This window comes from Telmatherina bonti (genome assembly GCF_933228915.1).
Source record: "Telmatherina bonti genome assembly, chromosome: 3".
Taxonomy (NCBI): domain Eukaryota; kingdom Metazoa; phylum Chordata; class Actinopteri; order Atheriniformes; family Telmatherinidae; genus Telmatherina; species Telmatherina bonti.
In genome coordinates this window covers 27,754,633-27,769,526 of record NC_136621.1, presented here as the reverse complement: position 1 = coordinate 27,769,526, position 14,894 = coordinate 27,754,633, and the positions used below count along the sequence as shown (strand labels likewise).

Below are 14,894 nucleotides of genomic sequence, written 5' to 3'. Positions count from 1 at the left end.
TATTATTTGCTTATTGTAAAGGAATTTCTGATTAGACTGCTCTGGGCAGCAGGCCAAAGGTCACAGAGTCACTGATTCCATTTATGGCTTTGTGCAAGATAAGCTGTCGGCAGCGTTTCCACTGGATCCACAGGCCACAAAGTAAATAATTGTTCCTTGTCTGCTATAACCTGGCCGTGTGGATACGTGCGCTCCTGTTTAATGTCTAAAGAGTAGATCTGTTTGGGCGTGTGTTAAGCTCTGTTAACGTTTGTATTCACCCTGTTGGAACAGGACAAAATTCAAAGCGCTCACTTGATCAGTATTGTCTTGAAATTATTCGTCTAACTTTTAGCAGTAAATAATTTTGTTTTTAATTTATTTTATTGTGGTAAATTCTCTTAGCCAACTTCAATGGTTTTGTCCAATCAGCAAACAATAATTTCCAATGAATCACATATTAGTGCTGCACAGAAATCCCCGATTTTGAGGGGTTTGTTTTTTTGGTGCCTTCCAACCTGGTAGCCTGGACCCAGCTGATAGATGGCCAAGATCTGAGCAGCACTGAGAGCTTCTGAAAACAGGTAAACTGCCCCCATCTGTCCGCAGAACACACGATTCACATCAGCAGTCTCTGACGATCCAAGGAAACACTTGTCAAACGTCTGCAGGAGGGAGATGGAGGGAGGTGTTATTGAAGCAAAAGAAGAAAAAAAAGAGATGAAAACAGGATGTAAAAGGAGGCAGGAAAAAAGGAATGAAGACAGGAAAGATGAATAAACACAACTAAAAAAGTGAAACAGAACAGCACTTAAGCTTAGACTTGCTATAAAAGGCTGCGGCCAAAAAAATAAGAGGAAAATGTCCCATCTTCCTATGGTCATAGTCTGTGCAGAAGTGTTGAGAATTACAAATCTATGTCTCAGCAAAGAGAATGATTTGCTTTTTGACATAACTACAGAAATAGACCCCACTGTAAAGGCATTTTTATTCCAAACAAAATTTAATTTAAGCATCTCATATCGCAGCATGACAGAGAGCAATCCTGTGGACTGCGATAGAGGTCATGCAGTGATATGCGAGCGGTTCAGGGTTTATATTCACTCACTTTCCACTGTATTTTCCATGCTAAAAGATGGAGGGAACGGTTTCACCTCCAAACCCATCAAGAAGCATAGCGTGAGATAAGATGTGTCTTCGCAACCATTTGTACCAGTCTATGGTTTGTTGTGAAACCTGACATTCATGTGCTGCATATCTAACCCCAATTTATAGCAAATAATAACCGCACAAGGAAAGGATGCATGAAGAGGTGGTTGTACATTGTGTAAGATCATTCAAAGAGTAGTATTTATCATTTGTAAGTCCATTAGGCACCACAAAGATGGCTAATGGAAAGAATATTTGAGGGAGATTTTCTTTTCTTTTTATTCAGTGTCGATCCATCTATCGTTTCTCAGCTGATTCATATACTGTTTATTTACATATATTAGAATTATCTCAATGGAAGTTTGGCTGGAAAGAAAACCTCCTTAAGGAAAATAAGCAGGGATAAATACAGAGACAAGCTTCAGTAACAATACGTATTGTCACAGAGAAAAAAAAACAAAAGGTAGCCAACAACAAAAGAAGCCAGAAGAACTACTCCTGAAGACCAGTTAGAAAAATCACATGAAAACTTGTTTGCAAGGGCTTTGACTTTGTTCAAGAATAAAAGTGGTCAAACCAGACAGACTTTCAAGCATTTTTTTTTTTTTAGAATTAAACTATTATTTAATGGCAATACATAAATAAATAAGGAGAGGCTCAAAACTTGCACCATCCTGTAGAATCATTTCTTCTATTGCGTAGAATCAGAGGAAACTCATAAGACCGTTGTATCTGATGATGAAACTAATGTACAACAATGAGGATACACAGGAAGCTGTGAGGAAAGATGAAACCTGGCTAAATTTTTTTTTTTTTTTTTTTTTTTTTTTAAATCCACCTACCAGCATTTCTAAAGCTCACTAATTAAAGCTGGGGTAGGTAATGTAGGGGAGCTAACAAGATGTGGAAGTAGCCCCCTGTCTTGGCTCCTCCCCCTCTGGTTTTGCTTCTTGTGTGATCCAAGACTCTTTTCTTACCTCTGTCAAGGAGGTTGTTTTACGGGCATTTATTTGTTTGTGTCCAAGATATCCCAAAAAGTTATGGACTAACTATATTTCTTATTATTCATGATTACATAATGTACAGACTACTATCAGGACGAGGAACCACTTCACCCAGAGTAAAAAAAATGTCTCTGAGCAAGATTACCTACCCCAGCTTTAAATATTGTGTCTCATTTGTGTGTTGTTTTGTTTTTTTTATTTATTTATTTTAAATCAACAGGATTAAAAATGATTAATGGAGCAAACCATTTATGGTTTAACACAAAATCAAAAGATTGCAGAGCTACAAGCATTGACCTGTACCTAATTTTCATGCTAGGCTACACAAGCCAGCTGCTACCAGAGGCCTCAGATTTACAAATGTTGAACTAATGTCAACCTTCCAATCTAACTGCATTTTCAGAACCTCATCCTGTTCCTGCAATGAGAAAAATACTACAGCATAAACCAGGGCTGTCCAGCTCAGGTCCTCGAGTGGCACAATCCTGCAGGTTTTCCATGTATACCTGCTCCAACACACCTGACTCAAAGTAATAAGTTGTTATGTGGAACTTCATAGGACGTTGAAGCAATTTGAGTTGAGTCAGGTGTGTTAAAACAGGGAAACATGCAGGACAGGTGTGTCCACAGTGGACCGACTGTGGACACACCTGGTGTAAAACACAGAAAATCTACTATCTAGATCGCAATTATTATGGAAACTTGCAGTCGGACTCGCTGCCAGCATACGTTGGAGGAATTTTGGAAATGGGACTCAGTATTCTTGAATTGTTGCTACTTACGTCGCTGGTGTTGACAAACCAGGCGATATCTCCAAAGGAAGCCAGTTCTCCGTTCACATAGCAGCTAATTTCACTGTTTTTCCAGCGGTTGTAGATGTGAACTAGAGTCACCATGTACCACTGCAAAAACAAAAAGAGGCACCATAACACACTTTGTGTACTTGACTATGTTTGGAGCATCATTCTCCCCATCTCTCTGTCACATACAGACATCTGAGACATCAGCAGATCAGCATTCTGGAAGACCTTTGTGCTTATTTAATTAGCCTACTTCTGTCACATTTCAGGACATATTCCCCTCAAGATATGATCTCACCTACTTATCTTTTAGTGTTCTCCTCACTTTTTCAATCAATGAAATAATAAGATGTTCTTATGGTTACCTGACAACATTAAAGAACGTGTGTTAAAAATAGTGTGAATTCAACTAATATTAGCCTTCTGAATCCTCATGAGGTTTGTTGGTGAAATAGTGGTGCTTTCATGCCCACGGGAAGGAAGATGAGGTTTCAAAATGTCCACAGGCAAAGTGTGTGTTTGACTGAAATGGTCCTCGGTGTTTGTGCTGACAGGAGGAGGGGGGCCTAGGCGCTAGATAATCCTCCTCTCCCATCGTCCTCATTCTTCTGTCTTCTAGTTCTGCTTTTCCCCAGGGTCAGGTAAGATGTGGCACTTCATCCTCACATGTGCACGGGAAAGCGTGTGTTTATGTACAGGATTGATTAAGTGTGAGTTACTATGCTGCTTCTGTGATCTACACACAGGGTTTTGTATTTTTCAGTGCATAGGTATTTGGCATGTCTGGTTAACATGAGCATGTGCGCTTGTTCCTTTCATACCTTCTGTGGTTTGAAGTCATACTTTACACAATGCTGGAATCCTTTGCCCTTTGATTTTAATGAGGTCACTATCAAACAGCCACCCACAAAGTGCGCCGAGTAACCCAGGCCTTTACTGGTGCGGAAACTGACAAGAAATTAGGGGAGAAAAAGCAAATCATGCAAAACGTACGGCTGTAGTTTTCAGTAAGAACGTGCACATTTTCATGGTGACAACATTTAAGGGTGGCATGAGTTGTGTCTGATAAATCCCAGACTTTATAGTGATCTCAGACAGATATTTTCTGAAAAATATAGAAGTCTTGTGTTTACATTGAGGGTCTCAGCAAGATGCTGCCCATGCATTTGATTTAGTGAATTAATCCCTTATTTAAAAAAAAACAAAAAAAAAACAAAAAACATGGGACTGAAGAAGAGCTTTCATTACAAATTCTCTCAGACAGATCATTGGCTGCACATCTTGGATATTTTCACGGAGACCCAAACTCATCCCTGTAGTATAAATTAGATTTTGGCAGAAATTAATTAATCGGTGGAAAATGAAACCATCAGAAATTATTACTTTGTCCTCTGAGAGGAAACGAAGGACAGAGCGAGAGGAAAAATGTAGGAGACTGAAAGCTGTACTTAAACAATACACTGCTGCAGTGCAACTCAAATATATTGGCAAGGATATTAAAACAACTTAGCTATACTTAGACTGTTAGATACCTCCTTCTCCCCTTTTCTGCTGTTGACATTAAAAGTATGTCACTACACACACAGAGTTCACATCTACAAGATGTTCAAATAAACGAAGAAGAAGAGTCCAACCACACTGCAACTTTCTGTGGTACCTACCAGTACAAGTAAGGCTTGTCTTTGTCTACGTTGATGTTATTGAGAGGATCCATTCGAAGCCATGTGTGGAATGTAAATCCATTCTGGTATGGCCACTTTGCAATGGGGGGCAAAGCTATAGCCTGTCAGGAAACAGAAGAAAACAAAAAGACATGAAAATGCAGCAACTATGGAATCATAGAACGCACTTAGTTTCCTTAAAGTTATTGAAAATGATTTCCTAGTGTAGTCTTTCAGTCTGAAAGTCAAGTCAATGGCAAATAAAAGCAAATAAATAAAGTGATATGATGGAAACTATTTTTAAATTTACTGTAAACTCTGTCTGGTACAACATAAGTCTAGACTGACTAAACAAAACCGAAGACCACAAAGAAGCATTCTGCATTCACAGATAAACTATCATCTCATCAGACGGGAGAATACAGAGGCAAGAAACCACACTTACACTACATGAAAGGCTAGACAAGATGAACTGACAAGAGTTTACACACAGGAAGCAAGTTCTTTCTGTATGATTCACACAACATGGGGAAAAAGTTATCTTCTCATTCCAAAGACTCAGGGACTTAAATAACTAAAGCCGTTTACTCCCAAACATTTCATCACTCTTCAGAACTGATAGTCAAACAATAATTTATACATTGATAAATGAGAAAATCATCCAGAGATTTTCATATCAGCATGCTGCGTCTTAGCCTGTGGCAGGAAGAGAGAAAAAAAAAAAGCAGCATAACTTTCTGTTTATGTGGTGGCAATGCAGACATGAGCAATCCAGTGTTTCTGTAATGTTTTATGAGGACAACTAGAATCGCTTTGAAAGCAGATACATTTACTAATGTGGATGACATGAAAGAGCAAAAATATACATGAGGAGAAAAAAAAAAAAAAAAAAAAATCAACAATGGCATGATGTCAAAATCTGTTACATGCTGCTTTGATAAGACACTGAACAAAACTATTTGTGCACAATTTAATTTTCTTGGATACCAATTACAAAAAACAAAGACGCAGGGGTTTCACGTAGCCTAACTTTCAGGCGAGGTACATCAAACCTTGCTAATAATCTGACTATGGCACTAAACTGAACCAGAGAAATCAATTCAGACACAAATCGAGGATTTAAAGCCTTTAGAATTTAAAAATGTGCTACTTTAACCACAATGGAGGCTATTGGACCCTAACATTGGTGGATACTGGAACATTTAACTGAGCACAAAGGCTTTTGAATGTTTTTGAGCAGGGCCTGAGTTGGAGTGTGTCAATTAAAGATGAATTAGCTGAGACACTGAAGGGCTGCCTCAATGAAGGCACTGGGTATGAAAAGGATTCATATCTCTGATGCTTTCCCTTTCATCTTCAATTAGTGTGAAATAAATCTTGATGATGATAAAATTCTCGTTTTGCAATGAGCCTTTCAAAACTGTGGATTTCACCATTAATTGACACAATTATTAGTAATCAGATTCCCCGATCATGAAGTTCAACAGTCATGAGAAATCTATTCTATATATTCATGACAAACAGTCCATCATCTGTGTGAAGCATTGTGGTCTCTTGTCGTTTACTTACAGCTGCATTTTTTCCTGGAAAGCTGAAGAAGGAGTCTGGACCATTTCGATGAGCCATGTACTTCAGAACTGACAACAGCTTCACTGCATGATGTGGCTGTTGAGAGGGGGGGGGGACAGATATACTAAAAATGTTAAAATTCAGGCAGCTAATCAGCAAACATACGTGAATAATCCCATTTAAACACATGAACCCATGTCATACACGCAATCCATTAAAAGCAGTGTCACAGGGTCCTCTGCTGTTCTCAATAAGATGGCGCAGTCGTGACTTCATTTCAGGTGATTTATTCAGTTGCCGGGCAATCCACCAACGTGCAGCAACATATACAGTAACCAATATGTACAATATTTACACTGATCTCACCACTAAATCTCCCAGCTCCAAAAGCACACTGTGACTTGCTACACTTAAATTTGTACTCCTCACTTTCCACCCTGATAACTCCAAAATGAGCGTCTTATAAATACCAAGCCTCGCCCAACAGGAACTCCCCAATTACCACGAATACCTGGTTTCTCCTAAATCCCCACAGTAATACATACACACCACTCCAAAACTAAGACACATTTGTAAACCTCATACATTTCCCACGTTTGAAACATAAAGAAAGCAAACATAATATTCTGGGGGCACCGGATGGTGACATCAGTGCCGCATTGCTCCTCGGCTATTTAAACATAGTACACCCATTGATCCCGTTTACCCATTCATCCCAAGCAGACATGGCCGACACCCAGGTAAGTTACCCTCCCGTACCCCGTTCCCATTGCTGTGACAAGGTGGCCTTGTCAGAAGCAGCTGCAGCTAACTGCTCTAAATGTGACTCACCAACCTGTAACGCCTAATTAATATTCCTATTCAATTCAAATAAATTCAATTCAACTTCATTTATATAGCGTCAAATCACGGCAATACAATCTCAAGATGCTTTTCAGACAGGAAAAAAAAAAACATAAGGAAAGCTAATTCATAATAGCCTGTATAAGGAAACCAACAGCTAAATAGTTAATGGTTAATATTAAATTAGCAAAGCACTTTATACAGTTCAGTCACATGAATTCTAAAGTAATAACCAAAAAAATGACAGGATCTGTTTAGTGAGGTTGCAGTGCCTCCATACTGACTAAACCAGAATGCACAATGGAGCAAACGAACAAAATCAGGAATAAAAATTTCCCGACTAATATTCAACGTTCACAGCATTGGTAAATCCCTGGATTACTCTCCACATTTTCATTGCATCATCCGTCATATCTTCAGAGCTAATGCTTCTTCTGTACACTCCTGTTTCATTGTGGTTTCTCATCATGAATCTCGGATAGCAGATAAGTCATTACAGAAGACTAATCATTTCAAATCATCAAAGACTTATATCAGTTTTGCATGTATTCCTCTGAACCAGCCAATATAAATAATGTTGTGCTGCCCAGGATCCAAATCCCGTGAAGAGCATTTGTCTGGTTTCACGTGATTTATCGTGACTTTGTGATGAGGGTACTGTCTGTGGGATGGCAGCAGTTTAAGTGCTGCAAGCACATTCCTCATGTGGGTCTTAGCAAGCAAGACAGATCACCACATTATGACTGTGACTCACCCACTGGCCTCTCTCCCCTTGCAGCTTGCTGAAGAAAAGTTTCAGCTCTTTCACTGTGATGCTGTAGCTGGCAAGCACGCCCAACATGTCCACCAGCAAGTCTACAAGATGTGCATGCACAAACAAAGCAGAGGCTAGAGGTTACACACAGAAACAAACAAGGATTAGACATGGATGGTTGACAGAGAGACTTCAAATAATGAATCATGATATTTTTCTTACTTCAAAAACCAACCAAGTTGACAGCAGCTGTTCTTTTAAATCGTAAAAAATAGTGATTTTGTAGCACAAGAAGCTAATAGATAAGGATGTATTTCAAAGAAAATTAGAGGGAACAGGTCCAAAATGAACAAACCTGACTAAAAATGGGAGTAATAGTAAGAAAAAGAGATAAATATATATAAGCGTATATAAATAAAAAGAATTATTGTATCACTGTAACTATACCCTTCTTACTGCCGGATAATATAAGCCTTTCTGAACTGCACAAAAGCTCAAGGGCAGAGTAGTTCTAGCTGGAAAAAGTTCAGCGAGCCGAGAATTAATTCATACCAATTTGCAGATGTGCAACATATTACCCTGAGACTGTGCAGGATCACTCGCTCAGTATAATGTATAAAAGTGTCTGCAGCAGTGGAAGAGGCAACAATGTCACTGTTTCCAATCTGGAAACTACTGAGGTCTATTTCCCAGCCTTTACCTTTATCCATACACTCCAGAAAACTCACAGACACTGAGAGGCATCAATAAGTAAGGGGGTGCCTTATTTTAAGATAAGATGGGAGTATGCATCATGCACCTGAAAAGCAGAACTCCTTGATAAAATGTTATTTATATATAATTTTTTTATCTGAATGCAGTTCTCCTGAGTACCTGCTATCATGCTGTCAGTAGTGGATATACGCTCGAGCACCAGCTGGATAAGCCCCATTTCAGTGCATGCCTGTAGGTTACGGACGCTTTTCTTGAGGATGGCTGTGAAGATGCTCCAGATCTCAGCCTGACAGTTGGGCTCGCATTTGTCCAACAGCTCGACCATGCACACAATGCTTTCTGGTTCCTGGATTATGAAGTTCATCTCCAGGTCAAACTGGCCACCGACCAGCTGAAGACAAAAAGAGAGAAGAGGGAGAAAACATAAACATAAACATGTGCTATGAGATAAATTCACCTGAACAATTTATGATTTCCATTTTTATTATATGCAAACTGGAGATGCAGGCTTTAAAAAAAAAACAAAAAAAAAAAAAAAACAGTCCATATGACCGTGTGCATACACTCCTAACAAGTTGATTGAAAGAGATGAAGGAGATGAAAGGCTGAGGAAGAAATGCTGACTTGTATTAATTTGTCTGCGAACTAGCACTGAAACTAGACTGCAACCTCCAGACTTTATTAAACAGAAAATCCAGAACTGTGAAAGACAAAAGAATAAAACTTAAAAAAAACAACAACAAGCAGTCATTTCAGTGAAACTACGTCTAACACCCAGACACACACCAACAGTAAAAAGAAAAATTCAGGGGACTTTTGTTCCTGCGGGAGGCAAAGAAATACTAACAACATATGACACAGCCTGGCAGACACAACCCAGGGCTGAGCTTAATCTTATTGAAGAGAACACTTGCACCAGTTGCAGTGATGCAAAATTTGTCCTGACGTGGATGCATGGTTTAACATTTCATGGTTTTTAAACACTCAAAAGTGTAAATGGAACAAAATCAACATGTTTTCTGTTTGCGTCGGTGCCACAAGTGGTTATCTCAAAATAAAATTTTTAAACCAGCTATAAAGAAACAAAAAAAAAGGGTTAAAAAAAAAAAAAAAAAAAGTAAATGTCATATTAGTCAGCCTCAGCAGAGATCTCCTGCTGCAGCTCGTTCAGGGGGCAGTGAGGCAGAGTGCTCCCCCTTATTGCAAACAAGTAATGTGCTTTGTGTCTGGCATAAAAAAAAAAAAAAAAAAAAAAATGTATGAGCCATAAATGTCATAATTTGTCTTTTCTTAATAGTCATCATGACATTTTTATTATTAAACCTGCCTAATAGAAAAAGATAAGGAAAATAACAATACCGGTGTCACATTAATTTCTTTGAACAGGTCTGTCATGTTTAGAATCACGGAGGTGCGACAGGACAAACAAAAAAATGAACATGTGAAAGCCGCACTCTCCCATTAGATCAGCTCAGTGTAAACACAGCATGATTTGGTTCAGGGGATGGAAACTGTCCTATTAAAATGAGTGAGGTATGAGCAGCTGTGTGTGTATGTGCAAGTGTGTGGAAGACAGAAGAGGAGAAAAATAATGCTGCTGCAGCTTCATCCATAAGGAGGTGAGATAAAGCGGCAATAATATTAACACACTTATTTCATTGTCCCTTTAACCTCCTCTCACAGAGCATGTTGTTCTTCTTTCATGTCAAGTATGTAGATTAGAACACTGATGTTATCTTTCACCCCCACACAGATTAAATACTCGCGGCTCATTTCCTTCTATTATTTTACCGCAGACTTGTGTGTAATTAAATGTTAAGACATTCTCATTTTAAAAAAATATAGGACCCTCAAGCACATCAGTTTGATTAAAAAATGACAAAATCTGATATATCACCTTCTACATTAAAGGGATCCATGTGCTCTGTTGTGCTGTGGTGGGGTCATTTTTCTCGTTTTCCATTTGTCATTTAACAATGGATTAGGTTTACCTCGCCTCCTCTATGGGGAAGGACCATCGCCAATTAATTACAAAGCTGGTCTGAGTGATCACATTAGTCTGTAAAAAAAACAATTGTAAAGCAATGGACACCATCTCCTCCAGAATAATGCCCCATTCCTAGGACACTGAAGGTCACTGGTTGCTGTGGTGAGATGTGAATCACTACAACATTCACAATCACCACAATTTCAACAATGGAGGATTTGGGGAGGAGTTAACCTGCACTCTCCACCAACGCGGTTTATTCAATTTCTAATAATGTGTGTGTTGAAACTATAATATTGGAAATCAAAATATATCTGCAAAACCATATTTATGTAAAGAAAAAGAAGGGTTATGATCCCAAAATATGGCTTTTTTTTAATTTTTTTATTTGTTTGATTTATTCTTTTTTTTTCTTAACCAGAAACCAAAATTATATTTTAGATTTCTTTTTAACATTAAAATTTCTGTTCACACCTGAAAAAGGCATATATCATTTAGAGGCTCTATCTGGATCTATACAGATGTCAATTCACACAAGCTGATGCGTGCTTACATTTTAAAGAAAATCAATTATCACAAAATATATTCTTTACATTTTAAAAAGTAAATATTTTGTCCAAGCTATGAACACCAAAAATAGGTTTTTCTTCTGAGCTGCAGAAAAAAAACTCAAACCTTGGGCACACTGAGCTAAAATTCCCTGTAAATAAATAGATCTTATTTATATAGGAAATCGTTTAGAATATTCTACTGCCATCAGACTCACCTAGTGTAAGAAATTTTTTTTTTTAAAAACTTAAACCTTAGGAATTATTTGCGAAATGATTGTGTCTGATAATAAAATATTTAAAATATCCAAAATATTTCATATGGAAACAATCCTTTTAAACCCTTAGCGTACAGAATTCAGTCTGTTTCCTTCTCCACTCCACTCTCCACTCTTACCAAACTCTTTGATAAATCAAACTTGTCTTGTTGTAAGTTGGCGGGGAGCACCTTTAATTGCAGCCAGGATCGCCATTAGCAAACACTGGGTAGTCTTTTGCTGTATTAACTGATTTATGAGCCTGACACTGAACTTGAGTCATCCATCCATCAGATTCAGCTGACTGTGGGATGACACAGAGGAGGCTAATATGAGGTTGGCAAAAGTGTCACATTACAGTGGCATACACCTGGCACACATCCCAAGATAACGATGATGATTTTGGACCTATTTTGTCACTCTCTGCAAACAGGACGGTGAATTAAAGGAATAATTACTCTGTTTTGCCTCTTAGTGTGAGGTACCACTTGTAGAGATGCTTTTAAAAAAAAACCAAAAAAAAAAACCTGCTTCTTTGTAGTTTATTGTTGAAATGATGAAAAGCAACTTAACTGAAAAAACTGCAAAAAAAATTTTCCAAGTCTTGTTGAAAATGAATATTTTATTCGATTACTCTTAATCTAATAGCACATCCTAACCTAGAACGGATCTATTGTTTATCACTTCTACATCAGCTGAAGGCACCCTTTTATGTAACCTCAGAAAGTTTGTGTAGTGAAATGGGGGGGTGGGGGTGACCTATAGATGTGTCAAAACATGCAATTCACCTGCAGGTGGATGTACAAGTGGTTTACAAGATTGCAAGTCTTAAAAACTAAATATTTCAACAATCATTTTTACCACTTTCATTGAGAATCATGAAGTCCAACAACAGCCGATGTGAGTTTTCTGCTTATATAGCCTCCATAAATACCAATGTCTTCATGGCGGTTAGACACCAGATCCCAGGCTGGGTAACCCTGCCTGGCTGTTCTCTCCAGAGGTCTCCCTGAATTAATCATGGCTGAGTAGCCAAGCAGCCACTGGGCTGTAACACAAAGTGCAAACAGGATTCATCAGGATCAACACTAAAGGATGGGAGGACTATAAGGTAAAACAGAATCTCAAGAGTCCCCTTTAGTCAAGTAGGTAAATGTAGAGCTATGAAATTAAACTGCAGCACTAATTAGAGTGTAAAACTATCTGCAAAACGCCATTTGTAATCTGAGTTAAAAACCTGGGTGGTTACAAGAAAAAAATTAACTTTTTATTTCTGTTGAGGCAGACAAAAAGGGGGAAAGAAAAAGGATGCACTCTGAGCGCAAAGAAACGAAGCTTTTCAAGTACCTTTGATGCCTTTTTAATTTTTTATTCTAAACATTAACCATTTAAAGCCCTATTTAAAAAGAATAATACATACTATAAAGCTAGATCAAATTTAGTTTCTCCTTGCCTAAACAGCTGACAAAAAAATTACAACATACAAAATCAAAAGTATTTCTGGAACATTTATAGACAAATTATTCATATTAATGACAGATCAGGAAACTGTCTAAATTACTCCTTCAGTAAATAAAAATCTAACAAAAAAGAAATAACATGAGCAAAAATCAAGAAAGACAGCTTTAATTACAGCTTTAGAAGTGAATAAAACCATCTAAGGCAGAATTACTTAGCTATATCCTACCAGTCCTACAGGTTTTCAAAATGCCTTTGCTCCAACACATTTGAATCAAATTTGCTGGATCCAACAGCCTATGAAGTTCTGCATAATGATGGCCACTTTGTACCAAAACGGGAGAAAATCCCCCAGCCCTAAGTATAAACAACAATGGTGCCAAGCCATGGCTGCAGGGCAATGAACCTTCTGCTGGGTGTGTGTGTGTGTGTGTGTGTGTGTGTGTGTGTGTGTGTGTGTGGCTTGTTGACATTAGACCTTCATTTCACTCCCTAATGAAACAGCAATTTATTCTGATCATTTGAATATCAAGCGATTTGCATGGGAGAGACAACAGCAGAAAGGCACAACAGAATGACAAGTAAGCGCTCATGTTGATCTCGTCTGTCAGAAAACTTAAATCAGGCTTTGAACTGTAAGAATGAAGAACATTTATATTCTGGTTCAGTTATTTTAAAAAAAAAAAAAAAAAAAAAAAAAAAAAAAGCCAAAAGAAAAATCTTTATATGGTATGTTTAATACCACACCATAACCAGCAAGTCTCTGGAAAAATATACTGTGCCGTGATAAATCAGCACCAAAATAAAAAAAACAAGCACAAACGTCGAGTTCAATTTGTCCTCCACAAGAGGATTTTAATGTCAGCTTACATAACAACCCAGTTTGACCACAGTTTTCAGCCCATTTTAATGTAAATCAAGGCATCAAAATAATAAAATGGGCTGTTAAGAGTGACCGTGCTTTCACTACAACGCTGGCCTACTTTTTCCATCAGCTCTTTCAAGTGGATCTACTTTAACAAGCTATCTTGTTAAACAAAATGCAGTTTAGAGCTCTTCCACAAGACCGGAAGCCCACCCCCAATCCAACCACAAGCTGAAGCATCCATCACAACGACCGAAAACACGAGTCGTGATATGACAGCATCTTATAATCCTCTTCTTACTAGTGATAGACACTCATACTCCCAAAATACTGATGTCAAGATGATGTTGAAATAGCCTCAGCTGATGGGGAGGTCAACCAAAAAAAATCTGTGCTACTCAAATCCCTCTAGTGCTAGTCATAATATAGTGGAGCAGGCTTCTGATGGAGTGTATGAGGCAAAAGAGTGAGCCAAGATTTGACGGGGATTTGGACTTCATCTACAAAAACCCTGAATCGGACTCATTGATATATATATATTTTTTTTCCTAGTAATGTTAGTAAGGCTTCCAGTTAGAGCAGACTGTTTATTTCTATGCAGGTGCTAAAATACTGCAATGCATTTTTTTTTTAAAAATATCTTGCAGCACTAACTGCATAATGATAAACATTTAATCAAATGCTGAGATCATTCATCTTACTCCTTTTAGATTTACTATGATAAAACTTTGAGAAGAGAAGACAGATTGTGACACAGCTGAGTGGGTTTTTGTTTATTTCGGTCACATCAGGGCTGAAACTACCTTTCTTCCGCTCAGAATCTCGATGAGAGACAGAGCAAAAGGAAGAAGAGGAAAGATATTTAAATAGCTAAATTTCTAAGAATATCTTCAGAAGGGCAACCTGCCAAGCGTTTGTTCACAGCCATGGCTGACATTCATTTTTCACTACATGAAATGTGATGATGCGGAAGCAGCATGACAAACATTTATTTTGATTCATCACTCATTTGTTTAAGAACACACTGACAACACGAATAATTCAAATCTATGCTGCGTTAAATCGCATTCAATTAAATCAGTTCATGCAATCATATTTATTGAACATTAGGCAATTTTCACTAATGGATTCATGCTGATCCTGATAGGAAGAGAGACGCCCATTTCCATGAAACTGAGCTAGAACACCAGCTTGAAATGTCACCAACACTCCCAGTTTGCCAGGTATTGTGAGGACAATTTTGGCACTTCACTGTTCATGACGTGAGGAATGACAACAAAAACTACAGAGAATAAATGCTGCCTAG

At 38.0% G+C, this 14,894-nt stretch overlaps 1 protein-coding gene across 1 annotated transcript in view; it reads right to left on the bottom strand.

The window, feature by feature from the left end:
• Positions 1–14,894, bottom strand: part of lrba (LPS-responsive vesicle trafficking, beach and anchor containing) — a 181,672-nt gene that overhangs the window by 152,218 nt on the left and 14,560 nt on the right. The window contains exons 2-8 of the mRNA XM_079264531.1: positions 8,633–8,864; positions 7,760–7,860; positions 6,163–6,258; positions 4,594–4,715; positions 3,754–3,880; positions 2,915–3,034; positions 498–644 (exon numbers count right to left, since the gene is read on the bottom strand). Coding sequence (XP_079120657.1) covers positions 498–644; positions 2,915–3,034; positions 3,754–3,880; positions 4,594–4,715; positions 6,163–6,258; positions 7,760–7,860; positions 8,633–8,864 — 945 coding nt within the window. The remainder of the gene's footprint in view (positions 1–497; positions 645–2,914; positions 3,035–3,753; positions 3,881–4,593; positions 4,716–6,162; positions 6,259–7,759; positions 7,861–8,632; positions 8,865–14,894) is intronic.